Source organism: Danio rerio, chromosome 21 (genome assembly GCF_052040795.2).
Source record: "Danio rerio strain M-AB ecotype USA chromosome 21, GRCz13ab, whole genome shotgun sequence".
In the NCBI taxonomy this organism is placed as follows: Eukaryota; Metazoa; Chordata; class Actinopteri; order Cypriniformes; family Danionidae; genus Danio; species Danio rerio.
The window spans coordinates 14302653-14323587 of NC_141041.1; the positions used below are offsets into that span (position 1 = coordinate 14302653).

General features: G+C 35.4%; 1 protein-coding gene across 6 annotated transcripts in view; it reads right to left on the minus strand.

Annotated features, from left to right (window-relative positions):
- fam219aa (family with sequence similarity 219 member Aa) overlaps positions 1 to 15906 on the minus strand; it is a 35850-nt gene extending 19944 nt beyond the window's left edge. For 5 of the 6 annotated variants that reach the window (XR_015519565.1, XR_015519563.1, XR_015519566.1 and 2 more), the window contains exon 1: positions 15692 to 15892. Coding sequence is in view for 2 of the 6 variants with exons in the window: in XM_087299588.1 (XP_087155714.1) it covers positions 15692 to 15751 (60 nt within the window). In the remaining 4 variants the exon portion in view is untranslated. 6 annotated transcript variants of the gene reach the window in all.
- Positions 15907 to 20935: the final 5029 nt, after the last annotated feature.

Consider the following 20935-nt stretch of genomic DNA (forward strand, 5'->3'; position numbering starts at 1 on the left):
TAACGCGAGAACCAAAGGAGGAGGCGAAGCCACGACATCAAAGCAAACACTTATTACCCAAATAGAATTAAACAAAATAATATCTAGATATATTGTTGAGGATATGCTGCCACTCTCACATTATTCCACAACAACATTAAAACAGTTTAGCTTAGTGTAAAATTTTTATATTTATTTCATAATTTGTCATTTTTCTTTAAGTAAAGCAATAGTTACTTTCCTTGGTAATTAGTTACTTTTATAATTATGTAACTTAGTTACTTACTCAGTTATATTTGTAAGAGGTACCTAATAATAACTATAACTAATTACTCTTTTAAAGGAATATTCCCAACACAGGTGATATGACAAAAATGTCATATCACAATATAAGTCATCTCATATCCTAATAATCATATATCATGATATAGTTCCATTTCTGTAAATTCTAACAATTAAAAATATGATGAATCTTATTATATTTATTTATTTATGTTATTATTATATCAGCAATCAAATCAATATTAAATGGTAAAAATAATAATTACTATTATTTTTATCAATTAAATAGCAAACAAATAAATAAATTTAACCAAAATATATTTATGTTTTATTTAAAAAAAAAAAAAGCTTAAATAGTAACCTAAAAGTCATATAATATCAACTTAATGTGTAAAAATTCACAATTATTCTATTGATGAAGCACAGTTATAGCATCTACTAAACCAGGGGTTACAAAACTTGGTCCTAGAGATTTTAGCTCCAACTTGCCTTGCACACCTGCAAGGATGTTTCTAGAAAGCCTAGTAAGAGCCTGATTAGCTAGCCCATGTGTGTTCGATTGGGGTTGAAGCTATAATCTGCAGGACACCAGACGTCCAGGACTGAGATTGAGAGACCCTGTACTAAACCATACTCTAGTAAAATTACAAATACTAAAGTAAAGTTCAGTAAAATATGCATAACAGGCAATGCTTCATTCACAACAGTCAGACAAGCAGGGTATTGTACATTATTAAATTTACAGCTGTTCATTACAACTAAAAGTCTGAGCAAATGCACAGTCTCTGTTCTCCACAGCTGCTCGGTGGGGAGACAGATAAAAGAAGAGAGATTCTGCTGTCACGGTAACCGAACGGTACTTCCTGCATTATGGCAGTCTCACATGACACCAGGCATGTTTTTGTAGCCGGAGTCTTCATACGCAGAGTCTGAGGGCTCTGTGACATCACTCAGGACTGGCAGAGACAGAACAGAGGGAGCTTGTTGGGAAGAAATGTTGACAGCACACACAAGCTGCCTCTGCCAACAGAGAGCCTATTATGACCTAAAAAAAAAGCCTGCCTTCACTGAAGGCAGCCCATGTGGCTACTTGAGACTCTTTGGGCTATCATCGTGAGCCACTAGAGCCATGCGATTATAACTATGTTACATTTCTGGTGCAGTTCTCATGACACATCAGATGACTAACCTACAAAACTGCAGTCAACAGGCAGTCTGGGCTGTAGATACGGAATGTTATACAAATTCGGAAAAGGCTGGATTGTGAAACACTCCCTAATAAAAGGGTTTTCATACTTGTAAAGTACCCATGAAATTAAAATAATGGATTTTAGATGTTAGCATCAAAGGCCTGACACTACTTGGAGGAGCAAAAGTGGCATTGTCACCTCATTTCATAAAGGATTAGTCTACTCAAGGTTCACCCAAAAGTGATTTTTTTTTCTGTCATTAATTACTAGCACTCATGCCGTCCAATCTTCAAAACACAAATTTATATATTTCATAATATGAAACGAAATTAAATTATGAAAATTGTGAAATTATAAAAGCAATATTCCAGAGATACGGTCGCCGTATCAGGTCATGATGTGCATTCTAGGATGGGAGAGAAAGGAACTAGTGGATGATATAAAGGCAAGTAGGTTTATTCATTTCATGTTTTGGTTAACCAATTCTTTAAAAACAACTATCTTAAGCTCTAAAGGGAAAAAAACGGAAAAATAATTTGCCGTTAAATTAATTTTAGCAGAGACAGAAACTGCCAGACATTTTTACATTAGTTTTTTTTTAATTAGAGGTTAATATTTTTAGCCTAGCCTAATGAAGATGTTTAGTTGGACACCACACAGTACACACTATTTTAATATTAATTATTAATATTTTAATTTATTGCATTATTATTAACATTATTATTATTCAAATTAAGCTTGAAAAAATGCAGAACCCTTTTTCTGTTTTCATTGCTATAAGCATACTTTTGCAAGGTGTGAAAAGTGGCATTCCATTATGCGCCAGCATCAGTCTCAAGTTTAAAAATTTTAAAAAGATGATCGGCTTGCAAAGTCAAGTTTACAGTGTTATAAATTAAATATGTAGTGCGTGAGAAGGCTAAGTGGATTTGCTCCAAATCAACCTCTCACATGAGCTGCAGGTAGGCTGAATGATATTTTTTTCAAAATTTTGTAATTCAGGCTATACTGCTATTTGCTAATGCAAAATGAAACAGCAGAAAATGTATTGTAGGTCTATTTTAATGGGTAAAATACAATCGCCTACATGGCGATTTTACAAAACAATTTTATTTTAACTAATGTAAGCTCATGGCCCTAAAAAGGAAAATGTAACCTGCAAACAAAATTTAGGCTGAATAAATAAAATGATGGGTAATAGCCTAATAGTTTATAGTGCTGTTTTTACTACTGCCAACCGAATTTCACGGGGAAAAAAAACACTTATGATAGCCTAATATTTTTTTGTTCTGTTTTAATATTATAATAAAAGTAATATAGCATATTGAGTTGTGTGTTATCCATGGCAAATTTTACATTTAAATATTTAAAAAAATAAAAATTGTAAAGTGTGGTCTAGCGCCCCCCTACGGGAATAAAATACCCCTCAGTTATGCCATCCTGGCACCAGGCCTGTAGCATCAGTATGTTAGTCTTAGGATATCTATAAGCTAGTGTGCTCCAAAACAGTGACAAAATTAGCATTTATAAGATATAAACATCCAAAGTTTGCAGGCGTGCCTTTGGCCTAAATGGATAATTTTTGCAACATCCCCTTAAACTTCCGTTTCTCATCAAATCCTCTGACCAATCAAATGTTCTCTAGTATCTGACATGCCCCGCCCCCTTTAAGATGCTTCTTGTTGTTCTTCATTTGATGCACTTGATCTCAACCCCTCTCACTGGCAGAGCTGTGATAAAAACAAAACCCTGAAAATAACAATAATTTCCCTTTTTCCTATTTCAATTGCATTTCTCAGAAAGAGCTGGGCATTCAAAATTAAATCACAAATGCGATTAAGCAAATGCACATCTTATCAGGTAAGCATGGTTCTGTGATCAGTAGTTAATCTCTCACTCTCGACTGAAATTCCCAAAGAAACAGAGAAAATCCAAATAGCATTTTTGAATGAACAGATTAAACTACTCTCAATGATTCAACATGACTAATAAGCACATGACTACAGTATCATCACAGAGGGATTTGTTTAAAACACTTTTCAAATTCAATTGGAGTACAAAATGTCATTTAATTTTCACACGCTTTCAGATGATGCAGTATTTACTTCACAGAGAAGCTATGGAAACTGCTGTCATTACAACAATTACCTCAATTTTATTATTGTTCGATTAAATCAATTTAGAATTTGAACATGATTTTGTGAGGCGGCACGGTGGCTAAGTGGTTAGCACTATTGCCTCACAGCAAGAAGGTCATTGGTTCCCCCACAGTCCAAAGACATGCGCTACAGTAAATTGGGCAAGCAAAATTGGCCGTAGTGTATGAGTATGTGTGTAAATACGAGAGTGTGTTTCCCAGTATAAGGTGTGGCTGGAAGGGCATCCACTGTGTAAAACATATGCTGGTATAGTTGGCGGTTCATTACGCTGTGGTGACCCCTGATTAAGCCAAAGGAAAATGAATGAATGAATATGATTTTGTTAAGCTAATCAGTGTACAACGGTGTAGTAAATGCTGCTCCATGTAAAAGTATGTGCTGGATTATTCTAGAACCTTCTTTGCTGACAAAATGCGTTTTAAACTGCCTTTTAATTTTTATGCAATATAAAATGTCCAAATCAACAAGACACGATTAATTAGCAAACATTAGCAGTGACTAAATGACACTAAATCATTTGAAGGAATCACTGTATGTAAAACGTTTTTAAAAATCCACAAAACAAACAGGAAGGAGGAAGCGGTCTTGTTTTTAAAGGAAACCTGTTTGCTGTGGCATAATGCCAGCTGTAGGCCTGGCAGGGTTCTCACAAACCCTTTAAGCTCAGAACCAGTTAAAGGGAGCAGCAGGGGATTGTGGGTAATAGCCCAGCAGGATACCGCCAAGCCCCTGATGCATCTAATCATATGCTAGGCGTGAAGCAAGAACATTGTTATTCATCTCAAACTGAAACTGTCGCCGGACCGCCGTATCATTTTCATTTTTCAGCACACAACATTTTCAAAGCGAGGGGATAACGCATCATGTCAACATGAATTTAAGAAATGCTATCTGTCTATGAGCTTTGTGGTCTACAAAAGACTGAATGTACTTGACTGGAGCTTTCCAGTTAGTCTTTGTTGGATTAAACGGGGTTTCAAATCTCAGAGTAACAACACCAAGCACAACAGCAAAGTCATGCATATTCCACCAGCTACATACACAACTGGCCGTGAAATTTATGCAACATTTACTCAAGAAAACCAACCGGAGTGATGCCTCGAAGCACTGGAACCCAATCTGATGCAATCTTAATCTCGGTTCTCACAGTTTAAAACTGATTTAGTATGCTGTCCCAAGAGTAAAGTGATCAGAGATCTATCAGCTTTGAAACACAAAGTGGATCTACACTGGGCTGCACGATACTGGGAAAATGTGCAATATGCGATATTGCTGTTGTGTATTGCGATAACAATATTACTTACCATAAAACATTTCACTAGAAAAATCCTATTTTCATGAGCTCTGCTTTTAATCTTTTATTTATGTAATGGTATTAAAATAAACAAGTACATTTTCATCATTCTAATTGGGACTGAAAATTTGTGTCAGGATGCAAAACATGTTGTTATTTAACGTACACATTAATGTAAATTAATGTGATTTTGTTAGCTCACATTATTGTTAGTTTGCTCTTGTAATCTTTAATTGAAATCTGAAAATGCACTTCCTGCTTGTTTTCAGTTAAATTCTCAAATTACATCTGTCTGAGGTATTGGTCATGGTTTACATACTAAACCATGCCCCACCAATTGTCAGTTTTGACAGCGCTATCCGCTTGTTAAGTGTGACGTCACGCGAAGCAGCTTTTGGGGCCAAGCGTTCTATCAAAGTGTATGGAGAGGCTCATTAAAAGGTAATAATAAATATTTACAAAGCGATGTAATACTTTTGAAAATCACGGTCACAATATATATTTTAGTGGTGGGCTGTTATTGGCGTTAACATGAGACTTTTATCGCACAACAAAAAAAAAAATTTCGCCGTTAATCTATTCTCAAAGTTGGGTTAGGAGCTGGGTCTATTCTACGCAAGCTATAATGACTTTCACCTCGATATTTTAGCACGGATGTATACCTAACCGGTGAGAAAATATGGCAAAAAGACCTACATGACGGTAATAGATTGATCGCGGTGTTTACTTCAATAATGCCACTCATATATGCATACTCCACATGCCTTAATTTCATTTCTGTTCAGTTCAGTTTTGACTTTAGTCAGATTAAGGTGATAAAAAAAATAAATTATTAATTAATTAATTTGCTGTTTCGAGCTAATGTAGGTCTACAGTTCAAAATTCATACTTTACTGAATAAACAGTTAGTAAATACAAGTACATCTTATTGAACATCATTTATTTTCATCACCAATTATGAAAGTAGAACAGTTTCTCAAGCAGCTTGTGATGCATTTGGAAACAGGAGATGAGCCCCTATTCTAAAGTGGCACCTGGCTTGAGAAACTCGTTCTTAAATACCTATTATTTGGGTAGCACACACACATTGAATGCCTTCAGCAGAATTCAAATGAACCATTTTAATCTAGATTAATCTAGATTAATTTCAAGACTGATCTAGATTAATCTAGATTTAAAAAATCATCTATGCCCAACCAATAATATATATAAATTATGATTTTTTTATAAATTGTTGAAATATTGGTGTCTGTAATGCAGCAAGTCCAGAGACTGTTGTGTACAACATGATTTTTTTTATTTAATTCACTTTAATGTGTGATAGGACTAAAAAGTGGTCATAAACGAACATTTTCTAGATTCAAATGAGTAGCGGCTTGGACCTGGAATCAGTATTCCATACGTCACTGATAAGTCACGACTTAATAGGCAGATGACAACAAACAGAAATGTTGAGAAGGAAGTGTCTTTTATGTTGTAATAACTCTCCCAAAACCCTCTTCCTGATCTTACTAAATGAAATGCCTACTTTACTACATCCAATCAGCTCGCAGTAGAAAAACAAGCCACACCCACTGTTTTCTCATTTAATATTCCGTTTCTCTAGGAACTGCGTCACAATAAGACAACAACAACTAAAAAGCGGTTGCAGCTTCCGGTGCTTGCAGACTTTAAAGCTCTCAGCAGTTATTCTAACTCAGATTTGCTTTTGTCTTATTGTGCTACAGCCAATAGCAGAACAATACCAACTACTGGAGATATGGGGATAAAGATATTAAAGCCCCATCTGATTGATCAATTTAGATAAACAACCAATGAATACAATAAATGTAATTTATTAAATGTATATTGCATATACTATTATCGTGATAACCATAATTTTGCGATATATTGTTCAGCCCTAATCTGAAGCAGTGCAAGATTCAAAAATAGTCTGTAGAAACACGTAAAAATGTAGACTATAACGACAACTATAGGCTTTTGTTTTGTCAAATATGTTTTGTGAGGTCAATGATTGTTACATGATGTCAATGAGAAAACCGGCGTTTCACTTTAGGTAGGGAGCGAGAGAGAGAGCAGCAGCTGACTGCCAGATATGCGTGGATGTGCCACAGCCTGAGAGACAGACTCATGTATATTATGTGCATGTGTAATGTGTGTATCACTGTATGTTTTCTTACTGTCTACAACAGTGGCCCTTAGTCTGTGTGTGTTAATATGTTGACCACTGTGGTTTGAAATGTTCTTATTTATTACATTGTTTATTTAAGTTGAAAGTGTTATGATATTTTGTTTCTTTTTTTAGGATCTTTTTATTGTTAATATATTTTTATATTTGTCTACAAATTTCAAACTTTGGCAATGTTGTATTATTTACAGTCATGTCAATAATTTATTTTTGAATTGAATTGAGAGAGAAAGAGAGAGTTCTCTAAAAAATTTAAAAGAATAAAATCTAAAAAACAAAAATCTTAACACTAAAAAATCTTTCAAATACTTTAGAAAAAATCTGATAATAAGAAAAATAAAAGTCTGATAATAAGAAAAATAATGCATTGCATAAGTGTATGTTATACTAAGTTATATATGTCATATTAGGAATACATCATACTAAGTATACTATGTTATAGTAAGTTAGGCTGCTATTGCCATAAATGTCATTGTGGAGCCTAGCATCAAGCAAACTTAAACAAATGGCATTGTGATCTTCACACCCCCCCCCCCCCCCCCCCCGTTGTGTCAATATGGTTATTTTGGTGATGCAAGTTGATGAAGGAGATGAAGATGTGCAAACGCTGACTCAGCTGAACCGATAAAAAGGATTGGCTGGATTATCTGACAAGATGGACTCTGGACCAATCACAGCAAAGCATGAGCCATCGGGTGACAAACAACTGCTGGTGGTCGTAATGTCCCAGAAATAATGATCACACCAGCAGATTGAAACCATTTTCCACATGTATCACATACCTACTGCTACAAGAATCTGCTTAATTAAAAAATATATATATATAAAAAATAAATGTGTGTTAAAAATAATGATAAGCCAATATGTCAAAATATTACATACATATTCGTCTACCTCTTTCATTTACAACACATTACAAAGTCCACCAAAAGACAAATTCTCTGTTATGATTTATTCATCCTCATCATGTGACATTTCTAGAAAAAAAAGAAGGCATCATAAAGAAATCTGGAAGCTCTAACTGATCAACGCTGTGAGGATAAAATCACACAGGACTTCGATAGGAACTGAAACTTTCCAACATTCTTCAAAATACCTTATTTTTTTTACTACAAAGGAAAAATATTTGGAAGTTTATGTTGGGAGTAGGGCATCACAGTGGCGCAGTGGGTAGCACAATCACCTCACAGTCAGAAGATCACTGGTTTAAGCATCAACAAGGTCAGTTGGCATTTCTGTGTGGAGTTTGCATGTTCTCCACGTGTTCGAGTGGGTTTTTTCCGGGTGCCCTGGTTTCCCCCACAAGTCCAAAAACATGTGCTACAGGTGAATTGGATTAGCTAAAATTGCCCATAGTGTATGTGTGAATGAGAGTGTATGGGTGTTTCCCAGTGATGGGTTGCAGCATTCTGCTGTTGCAACCCCTGATTAATAAAGTTACTAAGCCGAAAAGAAAAGGAATGAATTAATGAATGAATGTTGGTGAGTAAATGATGGCAGAATATTGATTTCTGAAAAAAACTATTACTTTAAAATATTCACACAAAAAAATGTTTTTCTTGTATAACTTTCTCACCCTCAGGCCATCCAATAAATATGATCTTTTTTTTTTTAGGAGAACATGAAGATTTTAACTGAAATTTTGGTAAAACATGATAGTCCACAGCACAAGTTTGCTGTCAGTTTTTGTATGCATGGACACCAAAATTCTCCTAATTGTTTTTATCTTTTTTTAATTTATGAATTAAACAAAACATACTACAGAAGTCAATGGCTGCTGCTTTAAATAATTCTTCAAATAATAATAATTATACTCTTTTTGTGTAAAATAGAAGAAACTTAAATAGTTTTGGAACCATTGAAAGATGAATAAATGATGACAGACTTATCATTTACAAAATTTATTCAATTATCATTTACATCCTCGCATTAGGGCTGCATGATATTGGAAAAATCAAGTGATATTTTATTTTTCTGCAATAAATTTTGCGATAGGACAACAGTTTCACAAGACTGTTAGAATAGCACTATTTGACGGTTTTCTGGGGATTTTAACAGTATTCAGGTACAGACATTTTGCTTTTGTGTCTCATTTCTACTCCAAATATCAAAGAAATCTTAGAGCAAGTAAAAAAAATATTGTTTTGCTTTCACCATCAAAAGAAATAAGTAAAAATTAAGAGTTTTTCCTTATAACAAGCTAAATCATCTACTAGTGGGGTAAGTAATAATCTCACTCTTAAAGATATCTTGACAAGAAAAAAAAAAAAGACTTAATGAATAAACCATATAAATTCCATACAAAAAAAGTAATTAAATATAATTCTGTAGATCCTGGTCAACTTTAATTCAGAACTGCAATGTGACTATTGTGGATGCACTCATTGCGATATCGATGCAATGATGTATTGTGCAGCCCTACATGAAAGTACCTTTATGTTAACAAGCATTTCAGACCAATTTTTAAACAAACTGATTGTTTTCTTAATATACATTATAATCAGGGTCCAAAAGTATACATTTTCTCGCCTGTGGAAGTGCCAATCGCCATTAACTTGCAAATTATGAATTTTCAAGAATCAATGTAACAAATTAATTAATACATATTCAAGAATTCAGCTAAGAAATCTTCAATAATGTTCAACTGGAGATTTAAAAAAGCACCAACATCTTGGATAGTCTGTGGATGAGTAAATCATTTAGGTTTGGACAATGTTATAACAGGAATGTTGTTCTAGGACCAACAAAAGATGCTGACCCGGGAAAATGTCCTACTTGGCAAAATCATATTTACCGCAAACTGGCAAGGATTGTTTCGGCTTACTGTTACTGCCGACCTCCTTTTATCCAAGCTGAAAATACATTTTCTGTGGCCTTAACTGACCCTTACCCTAATAGAACAGCCTTCTTCATCTATGTATAGACAAGGCATATAAAAAAGATGATGAGCACAATAAATAAGAAAGCCAGCTAGTAAATTCCTCTAAGGATCCAGCATTCTTCTCTGAATAGCAGGTGCCATATTGCAGTGGGCTTGTGTTCTTTTCTGCCCACAGAAGAATGAATTAGCATGAGAAAGCACAGTTTGTTGTATAGGGTAACAGCTGGGTCTTTGGCACTTTGGGAATAGTGGGGCTCCAATGAAAAAGGAATGACAATATGCCTCCGGGCCATATCACACCAATCCAGTTCAATTTAAAGTGCACTTTTGAGTCTCCCCTGAAAATACAGGCCTTTCAGAATGAAAACTTACTTACTTCTGTGGAAATCAATATTCAACTCAAATTGGAAATTCAAGACATTCTGGATGCATGTGTTTGCTGCTATCTGCAGAGGAGAACAAAATTAAGGCTGCGTGTCCAGCGAAGCGTTTTCTTCTTTAGCTGGCATTCGTTTTCTGTTGTCAATGGTAACGGCATGCTTTTAAAGTGCCTGCATCATGGTTGAGCGAGCACTTTATGGTTGTTGCAAGAAGGGATACAGCTGCAGTCAGAAGTTAATGAGAATTATTTGTATTATTTATTAAATTACTCATTAATTGTATTTTATTAATATCTATCCCAACCCTCTCAGTAATGCAAAAACCGTAATTATTAACGCACACATTCAATTTATTTATTAACGTCTATCCTAACCCTCACAGTAATGCAAAAACAAAAATTCTAACAAGAATTATTTATATTACTTATTACATTGCACATTAAGTTGTATATTATAAACATCTTCCCCGAACCCAACCGTATTATTGTGGTACAATTTTACAAAAAACTATATTATACTGATGCAAGTAACCACAGCAGTATCTCGCCTAGAGTTTACTGCATTTTTTACAGTCATCCCTTAATGCTTTGTGGTTTTTCAGACGTTGTAAGCTAAAAAAAATTCGGAAGTTCATGTTGGGAGTATAGGGCATCACAGTGGCGCAGTGGGTAGCACAATCACCTCACAGTAAGAAGATCACTGGTTTAAACATCAACAAGGTCAGTTGGCATTTCTGTGTGGAGTTTGCATGTTCTCCACGTGTTCGAGTGGGTTTTTTCCGGGTGCCCTGGTTTCCCCTACAAGTCCAAAAACATGCGCTACAGGTGAATTGGGCAAGCTAAAATTGCCCGTAGTGTATGTGTGTGAATGAGAGTGTATGGGTGTTTCCCAGTGATGGGTTGCAGCATTCTGCTGTGGCAACCCCTGATTAATAAAGGGACTAAGCCGAAACAGCACTATCTGTTGGTTTTCTGAGGATTTTAACAGTATTCAGGTACAGACATTTTTCTTTCTTTTTTTCCAACCGTAGTATTGTGGTACAATGTTACAAAAAACTATATTATACTGATGCAAGTAACCACAGCTGTATCTCGCCTAGAGTTTACTGCATTTTTTACAGTCATCCCTAAATGCTTTGTGGTTTTTCAGACGTTGTAAGCTAAAAAAATCAGTGTCACTTTTGAGCTAGCCATCAAATCACAGTGGTTGAGGAGCGGATAACATGCAACTGTACATTACAACCACAACAACTTGTAAGGACAATTGACTGAAAAAAAAAATGCTGCGCTGCAAACACCCTCACAACTGAGCGTTTTCTCATATTTTAAGTGAAGTCCTTCCAATCTTGTCATCCATTCATTTATTTTCTTTTTGGCTTAGTCCCTTTATTTATCTGGGGTTGCCACAGTGGAATGAACTGCCAACGTATCCAGCATATGTTTTACATAGCGGATACCTTTCCAGCTGCAACCCATTCCTGGGAAACATCCATACACACTCATTCACACACATACACTACGGAAAATTTTAGCTTACCCAATTCACTTGTAGCGGATGTCTTGAGGGGGAAACTGGAGCACACAAAGGAAACCCACGCAAACACGGTTCCAATCTTGTATTGTTTGTAATTATTATCTTTATTATTGTGAGTTCTTATCAGTAAAATTTCACTTTATTTAGATTTAAGTGATTACTTTGCCTGAATTTTAATTCCAACGATGTATCAGCATGTTGTACTGAATCTGCCATAATTAAAAGGTTCATTTACAGCATTTCTGCTATTTTTGAACCAAACTTGTATTTAATCACTCACATACAGCTGGCCCAAATGCACTGACTGCAAATTAAGAAAACACATGGTGAAGTTTTTTTGTTTATTTTAACATCCTAGTCATATGATTCTTTGTTGTTTGCAGTTTTTAGCCATAATAATATGACAAATTAATTACACAATTATCCTTAAATAAGCCACTAAATCTAAACAGAAAGTAGCCGGGTTCATCACTTTATGAAGACTTCTAACACATTTCTGTATTTGCATATGTTAAAAAAAAACGTGTCTGCGCATATATACAATGTCAAATCGATGAAGATATAGGGCTCTATTTTAACAATCTATTATCTGGTGCATGGTCTTACAGGGTTGTGCTTATTCTCTTAATGAGTTATGGGTGTGTTTTGAGCATAAAGTTGCGGTCACACTGGACTTTTCTCCCCATAGACTTCTATTCATACGCACGCAAATGCATCAGACCGGAAACGCTAGGTCGTGCTGCAAGTTTCACAGATCACTGTGTTGAAAAGTTCAAGCTTGATGAACTCTGACCTGCGAAATTGCATCACTTGACTGCTTGAGACGAATCGAGGATCAAAACATGACCTCTCTAGACAAAAATTTAAAACATGGACCAATCCCTCACTTTTTTAATGTCTAATCATCTTGCTTAATCACGCCCCTTTACGCAGTGCACAAACTTAAGTGTGCCTGCGGCATAATGTGCATTAAACCAATCAGAGTCTCATCACACATTCCCTTTAAGAGTCAGTTGAGTCATGCCATGGCGCATTTGCTATTTAAATGGCAGACTTTGTAAGATGAAAAACTTAAAGGGCCATGAAACCCCCTCGTTTCAGAAGGGTGTTTTCACACCTCTACTTTGGAAAAAGTCAGAAAAGTGGGCGTGTCCAGCTCTGTTTAGGGGGGAGTGTCGGAGGAAGTAAAGAGGCTTGGTGTGGGAGTGTCTATTTGGGCGCGCTGAATTTCAGAGTCAAAACACACAACCACAGCGGACAGTGTTTACATGGACATCTGTAGTCGAATTATTTGCCAAATTATTAAATGGTGGACTTTAACTGCAGTTTGGCTCTTTCATTCAGGGAATTCATTCATGTCCCTCCCGACAAACATGATATTTGATTCGAGGAACTGCTCTAAGCGTTTATTTTTCATGCAATGTTTGATACCGCACGGCGAATGAGAGAAAAAAAAACTCAGCATTTCCCGGAAACTTAGATGCGTCAGAAAGCCGCGTGTGTTATTCCGGTCACAAAATCCAACACGAGGTTATAGTTTGGTTGTAACTGTTAGTGCTAACTTGTTTACACTCGGTGCAATAGTTTGTTTGATACGAATAAAATACGAACTGAATAAACAAAGAGCACTGGTCGCTCACTTACCAAATCTGTAGAGACAGGACAATCCACAGCAACTAGAGCTGCGTCTTTATTTAGAGGAGACTACAAGCGAATCCGGATCTCAGCGTTTGCAGATGAGAACAGCTCTCAGGTAAACAATAATCCTCCTTAGACACGCAAGTTATTGTTGCCGCGCGTCGCGTACACTGCTAATCCACAGGTGACGCCAGCTGCGCTCTCACAGAGAGAAAATGAAAACAAAACTTAACTGCAGCAACACTTCACGCTTGTTTTGCCAATACAACGTGGCGTCTCTGCCGTCTACACTCTGACAGTAATGAATATTAATGAAGTTGCACAATAGAGCGCGCTGATTGGTTTGAACCAAGCTTTACTCATGCATTAATGCAACACACTGTAAGACGTAATAAGACACACTCTGGCACAGACGCCCAGTCTGCATGCTGGAATACAACGCTATTATGTCATGACTGTGACGCAGCTTCAAAAATTCGTTTCAAACCGGAAGCACAAATTTGCTTGAAATAACGCAAAAACAACCAATTTACACTTTTTAGTGAAATATAGGTGTCCTAATAGTGTTTTTAGCAGTGTGGGACACATATACGACTGTCAACAGCTCAAAAAATGTGTTTTGTTGTTTCGTGACCCTTTAACACTTCACTTGCGAGAAAACAGTTAAAAAGACCATCTGTAGTGCAAGGATGAAGAACGAGCCTCCTCCATTGAGACTCTTTACTTTCTCTTTACTCCTTTACTTTCGTGGATGAGGAAACAGTGTTGTACGCACTCCACTAAAGACATGCATTAGCCTACATATATAATTTTATTTATTAAATGCAAAGACTTGTTTCAAAACAATTTCTAACTTTATGCGTCACTTCTAATTTCCAGCAAATGAATAAATGAACAATAATAACGAAGTGTGGTCAAAAACTGAGTTATATTCAAACTCACATCCTATTCTTAAGCACTATATGGTGATGCATACGTCTCCAAACCCTGACAGGCGGACATTCCTTTTTATTAAAACAATTTTTAAAACAAATACAAATATGCATATAATGAATAACACCGCTAATAATAATAACATTATAAAAACGCTGATTGCCATGAATAAACAGAAAAAAAGCCCCTGAGGTGAAAAAGGCATGGAGGTAGTGGTTTTTATATTTATGTAGAAAATAATAATTTTTGTAACATTTTAATCCTTTATTTTTTGTTCATTTGTAAAAATATTTGTATATTGCTGTACATCCTGTGTGAATTAAACAGCGTGTAGCGTTTTGGACCTGTGAAGGCACATAACTAGCGTGCTCTGTGCTGGATTTTTTTAGACCAGGTTTTACTTGGTCAATGGCTTGGTCTAATTTAGTTCTTCAAAATAACAATGCGTCAACAATTCGCCTTAACAAACCTCCTTTTTAGAATGGAACACCCATGAGTCCACAAAGTAGCGTGAATGGATTTGCTATTCAAACAACATGATGCACAATGTGAAAATTAGAGTTGCGCTGGTCTGAAAATAGCAATAAATCGCGCCAAAACACATCTTGAGCCTTATTGAGCGGGCTGTGTGACAGGGCCCCTAGTCTCAACTTTTTCAATTTGCTTGCGTTTTCTTAACCTGCAGCATGTTTGATCTCTCTGATAAATGTGTAAGCTCACTATGAATGTAAGTGTAAGCTCATTATATTATCAATCGGAAACAGATGCATCTGGAGCAAGAACTGTATTTTCATAGTGATTCAATTACAATCGAAAATAGTAAATGAACCGCTTGGACCGAATCAATTAAAAGATCCGATTCACTACATCAACACATTCACGTATCAGTCACCCCTAATTACACACAGTAAACAGCATTACAAATATAGCTTATAATTTGGGCATTTTTGTTTTGTCTCATTAAGGCAGGGTTATTTTGCACATGTTTTACTCACGAACATTCTCGAAGCACGACTGAGTCAATGTCAGCACCAAAACAACAGGGAATCATTCATCTAGAGAGTTGCATATGTCGGTTTAACAGTCTAAACATCCCCACGGATCCTTTTGGTAATGTACCCTGCGTTAGTGGGCCAGACAAGAATTACTGTCTTCATACACACACTGTCATTTCCCTTGTCCTGTAAAAGTACATAGTGTTATTCTCTAATCATGTAGTGAAAGTGACACTTACCAGCAGCTTCATCTCTGGATTCACTGGTGGCACTTGAAATCTGTCAATTTCCTCCATCATTTTGATACAACGTCAGTCTCGAAGAGCGAACCACAAATGCTCAAGGCGGTATCCGTATGGACAAACGCATTTATTCACTCTCTGGATCGGTTCAAAGATGCCGTGCTTTCCAGCATCATCTCTAGTTGTTTTCCGCTATCTGGCTGCTACCAGTCAGGGGTGACTCAACAGCAACATCTGACTTCCGGGTCCGGAACCCCGCCCATGCTGACAAGCTGATGAATAATTAATGAGGCAGAACGTCTACTGTAATAAGAAGAAAATGTAAAACTTTGCACATTAATTTATTTAGTTTGCCCTTGTTATAATCTAGTTTAACTTTTGAGTAATATGAGTAATGTTATCTGGCATCGTACGTGTTTTAAGTTTGGAGTTTGGTTTAATGTCATTGTATGTAATTAGAATAATTGTAATAATTGACAGGTATTACTGTAGTAAGTACATTCACGTATTTATTGTTTTAAATACTATTTTTAAACACAAGTTATGTTAGGAGAAGATATCTGTTTTTCATAAGCATGTTTATTGAAAATATTCATAACATGTAGAATGTAAGAATATAAAGAGTATCAGGTTATTTTTAACAATTAGCAAAAGTAATAATAATAATAAATAACAATAAATATATAATAAATAATATAGATATTTAAATAAATAATCATTATTAATCATAAATTAATAATGGTTTTGTTGTAAAGAACGTCTACTGTAATAAGAAGAAAATGTAAAACTTTGCATATTAATTTATTTAGTTTGCCCTTGTTATAATCTAGTTTAACTTTTGAGTAATATGAGTAATGTTATCTGGCATCGTACGTGTTTTAAGTTTGGAGTTTGGTTTAATGTCATTGTATGTAATGAGAATAATTGTAATAATTGACAGGTATTACTGTAGTAAGTACATTCACGTATTTATTGTTTTAAATACTATTTTTTAAACACAAGTTATGTTAGGAGAAGATATCTGTTTTTTTATAAGCATGTTTATTGAAAATATTCATGACATGTAGAATGTAAGAATATAAAGAGTATCAGGTTATTTTTAACAATTAGCAAAAGTAATAATAATAATAAATAACAATAAATATATAATAAATAATATAGATATTTATATTAAATAATCATTATTAATAATAAATTAAGGTGACGCGGTGGCAAAGTGGGTAGCACAATCGCCTCACAGCAAGAAGGTTGCTGGTTCGAGCCTCGACTGGGTCAGTTGGTGTTTCTGTGTGTAGTTTGCATGCTCTCCCCTTGTTCGCCCAGGTTTCCTCTGGGTGCTCTGGTTTCCCCCACAAGTCCAAAGACATGCGGTACATTGGGTATAGGCTAAAATTGTCTGTAGTGTATGTGTTAATGGAAGTGTATGGGTGTTTTCCAGTGATGGGTTGCAGCTGGAAGGGCATCCACTGATTAAAACATATGCTGGATAAGTTGGTGGTTCATTCCACCGTGGTGACCCCAGGTTAATGAAGGGACTAAACCGAAAAAAAAATAAATGAATAATAATAAATTGGGGAGAGGCATGGTGCAGTGTGTCACACGTTTGCCTCACAGCAAGAAGGTCGCTGGTTCAAGCCTCAGCTGGGTCAGTGTGCATTTCTGTGTGGAGTTTGCACGTTCTCCCCGTGTTCGCGTGGGTTTCCTCTGTGTGCTCCAGTTTACCCCAAGCTAAATTGTCCATAGTGTATGTGTGTGAATGTGTGTATGAATGTTTCCCAGTGACGAGTTGCAGCTGAAAGGGCATCCGCTGTGTAAAACATGCTAGATAAGTTGACAGTTCATTCCGCTGTGGCGATACCAGATTAATAAAGGGACTAAGCAAAAAATAAAATGAATGAATAAATAAAAGAAACACTATTATTATTTGCATTTCATTATTAACAATCCATTATAGGCAAATTTAGGAAAATTCGTACAGGCTAAGAAACGCTGACTATTAATACAAACAAATAAATATAAAAGCTAAAATAAATAAATAAATAAGATAAAGAAACACAATACATACATACATATACATACATGTGGACTGTATGAAACTGTTTGCTGCTAATTAAATTGTTTCCTCAATTTTTAACTTTTCACAATTTCTCTTGATAGCAAATTTATTTTATTTGGTCTTTTTTGCATTTCAACTTTAATTGCATAGGCACACATAAGTAAAACTGTACATTCTTACAAAATGATATACACTTTTTAACAATACATTCATTCATTCATTCATTTTCTTTTCGGCTTAGTTCCTTTTTTAATCTGGGGTCGCCACAGCGGAATGAACCACCAACTTATTCAGCATTTGTTTTACGCAGCGGATGCCCTTCCAGCCGCAACCCATCACTGGGAAACCCATACACACTCATCCACACACATGCATACACTACAGACAATTAAGCCTACCCAAATCACCTGTGCACATGTCTGGACTGTGGGGGAAACTGGAGCACCCGGAGGAAACCCATGCACACGCAGGGAGAACATGCAAACTCCTCAGAGAAATGCCAACTGACCCAGCCAAGGCTCGAACCAGTGACCTTCTAGCTGTGAGGCGACAACACTACCTACTGTGCCACTACGTCACCTTTAACAATACATATATACTAAAATAAATAAATAATATATATAATCAATAAAAATGATTAAACATAACATTTCCTGGTTTAATATTTTACTTAATTATTGCTTATGCTTCAGAATACAGGGCTAGCTTGTTTTTAAATTCAATAAGCAAAAGGGTTAATAGGGCGACATGGTGGCTTAGTGGTTAGCACTGTCAACTCAAAGCTAGAAGGTCGCTGGTTCGAGTTCTAACTGGGCCAGTTGGCATTTCTGTGGGGAGTTTGCATGTTCTCCCTGTGGGTTTCCTACAGGTGCTCAAGTTTCCCCCTACAGTCGAAAGACATACGCTTTAGGTGAATTGAATGAACTAAATTGGCCATAGTGTATGAGTGTGAATGAGTGTTTATAGGAGCAATTCCATGCAAATGTCAACCTTGCCATAAAAAAAGAAAAGTTTTTTTACCAAAATAGTTGATCCTTTCTACGTTTTTTTGTGTAGGCTTGTATTTGTACAGGACTGTAAAACTACTCAAAAATGTCTCTGTCAGTGTTCTAAAACAATTATACTTGATTTAACAAAGTCACACGACTGGCAATTTCACATATATCACATCTATAACGGAGAGACGTCACATCCATTATGAAGCTTTTTTCCTTATCAATGCAAAAATGTAAAATAAAGTCAAATCAGTCATTTTTGTTACATAGTGAGCCGACTCTTATCCTCTTGATTATCATTGTTTATTTTGGGTTGTGTAGTTTAATTCGCAGAATTTCTACAAAGTATGTTGTACACTGTAAACTTGCAGACTTTTTTTAGTCACTTCCATGATATGTTTATTTTCCTCATTTAAAGTATAAAACATGTTTACAGATTGATAGTTTTCTGATCCCATAACACTGTGGCTAGTTGTTATGGAAAATATGAGCAGATACTTTAATAAATTGTAAAGATATACTCTCTCAGTGAATTTATGTTTTGAGTTTTTACTGCAAATGTCACATCCATAGCGCTGGAATTGCTCATAGATGTTTCCCAGTACTGGGTCACAGCTGGAAGAGCATCCGCTGTGTATGGCATATGTTGCATAAGTTGGCGGTTCATTCCACTGTGGCGACCCCAGATGAATAAGAAGACTAAGCCGAAGGAAAATGAATAAATAAATGAATGAAATGCGTTAAATAAATATCGCCATCTTGTGGCATTTGTAAAGCACAATTTCCTTTTTGCTCAGGTAAAAACTTTAAGTGACTTTTATTTTGAAGCAATATCCACAAGTATCCATCAAAATGACAAAAAAATAAACACTGATCGTTTATGAGCACTTTTTTTTACTGCGTTTCCTTTCATTTTTTATATTCATTTTTCTATTCTATGTGATTTTGGGAAATTATCAATTAGATTCCATCTGTATACAATACATAGCCTATGTACTAAACGTTATATAAATTATTACTGTATAATCGTTTGTTCTTGTACGTATGGAAATAAAATGAAGGGACCACTTGAAATATATACCTATGTATTTGAGTAAACGTAATTTGGGTTATATTCTATAAACTACCAGTGAAATTTCTCTTGTCATCTCTTGTTGGAATAATATATTTAGAGATTTTAAGTGGCAAAAATATGGTCTTTGCAACAAAACCATTTCCTCATTAACAAGGTCAAAGAAGTGTATTTTAAATTAATCAGCAAGTTTTATCCTATAAAACAATTTTTGAAAAAGTTTTATTCTAATATTGATGTAAAATGTTAATTTTGTCAATTTCATACTGAAATTTATTTTGGGATTGTATGCTGTACAATTTTGGAAACAATATGGCGTATTTATTAATGATAATATACAGCAAGATGTTTCTGTTACTTTAGAAATTAGTTTTGGTTATTATTAATCTGTCTCTACCAAGAGTAACGTTAATGCTTGTTTTGTTATAAATGAATTTTTTTTTTTATATAAATTCCATATCCACAAATGTAAAGTAACTAATACTAAGTTAAACCATACTTTCCTCTTTTTTTGCTACATTTTTGTCATTATTTACATTTAATTTCATTATGTAAAAATTAAAAAGCTAACAGAACTATTTCATTTTGTAAAGACTTTATGTAAGTTACCGTAATTTATTCTTAAATGTCTTACCCTCAAGTTTATATATCATGTTCTTTATTATTATTTTTTCTTCTCTTTTTCTTTCTCTCTCTCTCTTGTATTTTTCTTCATTGACAGTGTAATTCATATCCATAATGTTAACGTTTTCAACGCTTTTATTTTGAAAGCCAGCTCTTCACAGTAGGCTACTTCGTGGTTCACATGTTGTTGCAGTTGTGAGATAAACAGCGTACGCCAAAACTAGACAGCATTTCCAAAACTTGATTTTAGTAACGTTACCTGTTCGTCAAAAATATCACAGGAATGTCGTTAAACAGAGATTTGTTGTTATGCTAGTTATCCATGACAATAACTGTAGCTTGGGCCTTTGTTAGGCTTGGTTTCTAGGGACACCGTTGCTATAGAACGCGAACTGTGTAACGTTGACCAAGGTCAGCCTATTTCCTCCAATCACGACAGCGCACTGCAAACGAAACCCTTTGAATCAGCCAATCAAATGAAAGAGCGATTACCC